This window comes from Ctenocephalides felis, unplaced genomic scaffold, assembly GCF_003426905.1.
Source record: "Ctenocephalides felis isolate EL2017-DRISC unplaced genomic scaffold, ASM342690v1 CF-g0.4_SCAFFOLD_02320, whole genome shotgun sequence".
NCBI classification, from domain to species: domain Eukaryota; kingdom Metazoa; phylum Arthropoda; class Insecta; order Siphonaptera; family Pulicidae; genus Ctenocephalides; species Ctenocephalides felis.
Genome location: NW_020538474.1, coordinates 45,697 through 47,879, shown reverse-complemented (window position 1 = coordinate 47,879; position 2,183 = coordinate 45,697). Strand labels below are relative to the sequence as shown.

The window sequence follows — 2,183 nt, the reverse complement described above, 5'->3', positions numbered from 1 at the left end:
AATTAAATAATTTAATATTTAAAAAAATTTTTTTATCACAATATTAATTTTATAAAAAAATACTTCACCCATGCCACTAAAACTAAACTCAAAAGAACTAAAATCAAAATTTATAAAATACTTCACAGATAAAAATCACACAGAAGTGCCATCCTCATCAGCCGTTCCATTTAACGATGACCCATCTCTCTTATTCGTAAACAGTGGCATGGTCTAATTTAAAAACAATTTGCTCGGAATTGAGAACGACTTTTTCAACCTAAAAAAAGCTACCTCATCACAAAGGTGTATCAGGGCAGGTGGCAAACACAATGACTTGGAAGATGTTGGCAAGGACACTTATCATCACACTTTTTTTGAAATGTTAGGTAATTGGTCGTTTGGTGATTATTTCAAGGAAGAAGCTATTTTCTTTGCATACGATTTCTTAGTAAATGTTTTAAAACTTAACAAAGATCAGATTTATGTTACTTATTTTTCGGATAACAAAGTTGACCTACCAGAAGACAAAGAAACATTTTGTATTTGGCAAAAATATTTGCCAACTACAAAAATAATCAAAGGAAGTTTTAGAGATAATTTTTGGGAGATGGCAGAAACAGGGCCATGCGGTCCATGCACTGAGATTCATTACGACAAGATTGGTAATAGAGATGCCAGTCAGTTGGTAAATAAAGATGATCCAAATGTTTTAGAGATCTGGAATGTTGTTTTTATGGAATATAACAGAACCAAAAATTCATTTTTAAAATTGAACAAACAGTGCGTGGACACAGGAATTGGTTTTGAAAGATTGCTTTCTATTGTTAACGAAGTTAACTCAAATTACTTAACAGATTTGTTTACACCACTCTTTAAACTAATAGAATCACATATTAACATTGAATACAAAGATACTTTAAACCAAACCAAACTGACACGCAGATCATTCTAGGACGATAGCAGTATGTTTACACGATAAAGTAAATTATTCTAACGAAGGAAGAGGTTATGTTTTAAGACGTATTACAAGAAGAGCGTTAAGGTTTGCTACAGAGGTTTTGAATTTAAAAGAGAATTTTTTGTGTGAGCTTGTTAGCTTGGCAGGAAATTTGTTAGATTTAAAGATTCATGTTACAAAAGTAAAAGAGGAAGAAATTTTGTTTAGCAAAACTTTAAAAAGAGGCACACAATTGTTTTATAAAATGATCCAAAACGAAGAAATAAAAAATAAAAAAGAAATTTCAGGCAAAGATGCATTTATTCTTTACGATACTTATGGGTTTCCTTTAGATCTAGCAAGAATCTTAGCACAAGAGAATGGGTTAATAATTAATGAGGAAGAGTTTGGGAAAGAAAAAGAATTGGCTAAAGAGAGAAGTAAATCAACTAAAGAAATTATTTTGCCGCAAGAATTTTTGATGGATGTCAGTTTTAAATATACTACAAATAAAATCAAAGCTAAATTACTTTATTATTCAGAAGGTATGTGTGTTTTTGATAAAACTTGTTTTTATGCTGAATTAGGAGGACAGGTAGGAGACACTGGTACAATTATATTTTTAGAAGATTCTTCTTTGTTAAATGAATATGACACAAATAAAAATGAAAAGGAAATAGGTGTATTTGAAGTAACTAACACAAAATTAATTAACAAAACAGTGGTTCATTTTGGTAACCTTACAGGCAACATATCTAATAAAGGAATATTACCTTACAACACAGAAAGAAGAGAAAAAATAAAAAAGAATCACACAGCCACTCATTTACTAAATTACTTCTTAAGAACGAATATTTGTAATGCAATTAAACAGAAAGGAAGTTTAGTAAGTGATGACAAACTAAGATTTGATTTTGAATTTAAATAGAAGTTTGTCAGATGAAGAGATAAATAATTTAGAAAAAAGTGTTAACTCACTCAGTAATCAAAGCTAAAAAAGAGGTTATCACTTATCAAATTAATTTTTCAGAAATAAATAAAGAAGAAATTATTACCTTGGAAGGAGAACAATATCCTTCCAAAGTAAGAAATATTTGTATAAACAATATTCAAGAATTGTGTGGCGGTACTCATGTGTCTAATACTGAAGAAATAGAAGTGTTTAAAATATTTTATGAAGGTAGTATTTCTACCAATACAAGAAGAATAGTAGCTAAGACAGGAGAAGAAGCTTTAAAAGATTTTTCACTTTTACAAAGAAAAG

At 29.4% G+C, this 2,183-nt stretch overlaps 1 protein-coding gene across 1 annotated transcript; it reads left to right on the top strand.

Annotated features, from left to right (window-relative positions):
* Positions 1-361: 361 nt before the first annotated feature.
* On the top strand, positions 362-1,847 carry LOC113380694 (alanine--tRNA ligase-like). Its single transcript, XM_026619835.1, has 3 exons — positions 362-782; positions 925-1,164; positions 1,273-1,847. The coding sequence occupies exons 1-3, from the start codon at positions 362-364 to the stop codon at positions 1,845-1,847; spliced, it is 1,236 nt and encodes a 411-aa protein (XP_026475620.1).
* The last annotated feature ends 336 nt before the right edge of the window (positions 1,848-2,183 follow it).

Excerpts from the sequence above, each read along its gene's own strand:
- LOC113380694 (XM_026619835.1), top strand. The coding sequence starts at position 362 with ATGTTAGGTAATTGGTCGTTTGGTGATTATTTCAAGGAAGAAGCTATT. Across the intron at positions 783-924 it reads GTGCGTGGACACAGGAATTG|ATCATTCTAGGACGATAGCA; the intron begins GTTTTGAAAGAT and ends ACTGACACGCAG. Across the intron at positions 1,165-1,272 it reads TAGCAAAACTTTAAAAAGAG|ATCTAGCAAGAATCTTAGCA; the intron begins GCACACAATTGT and ends GGTTTCCTTTAG.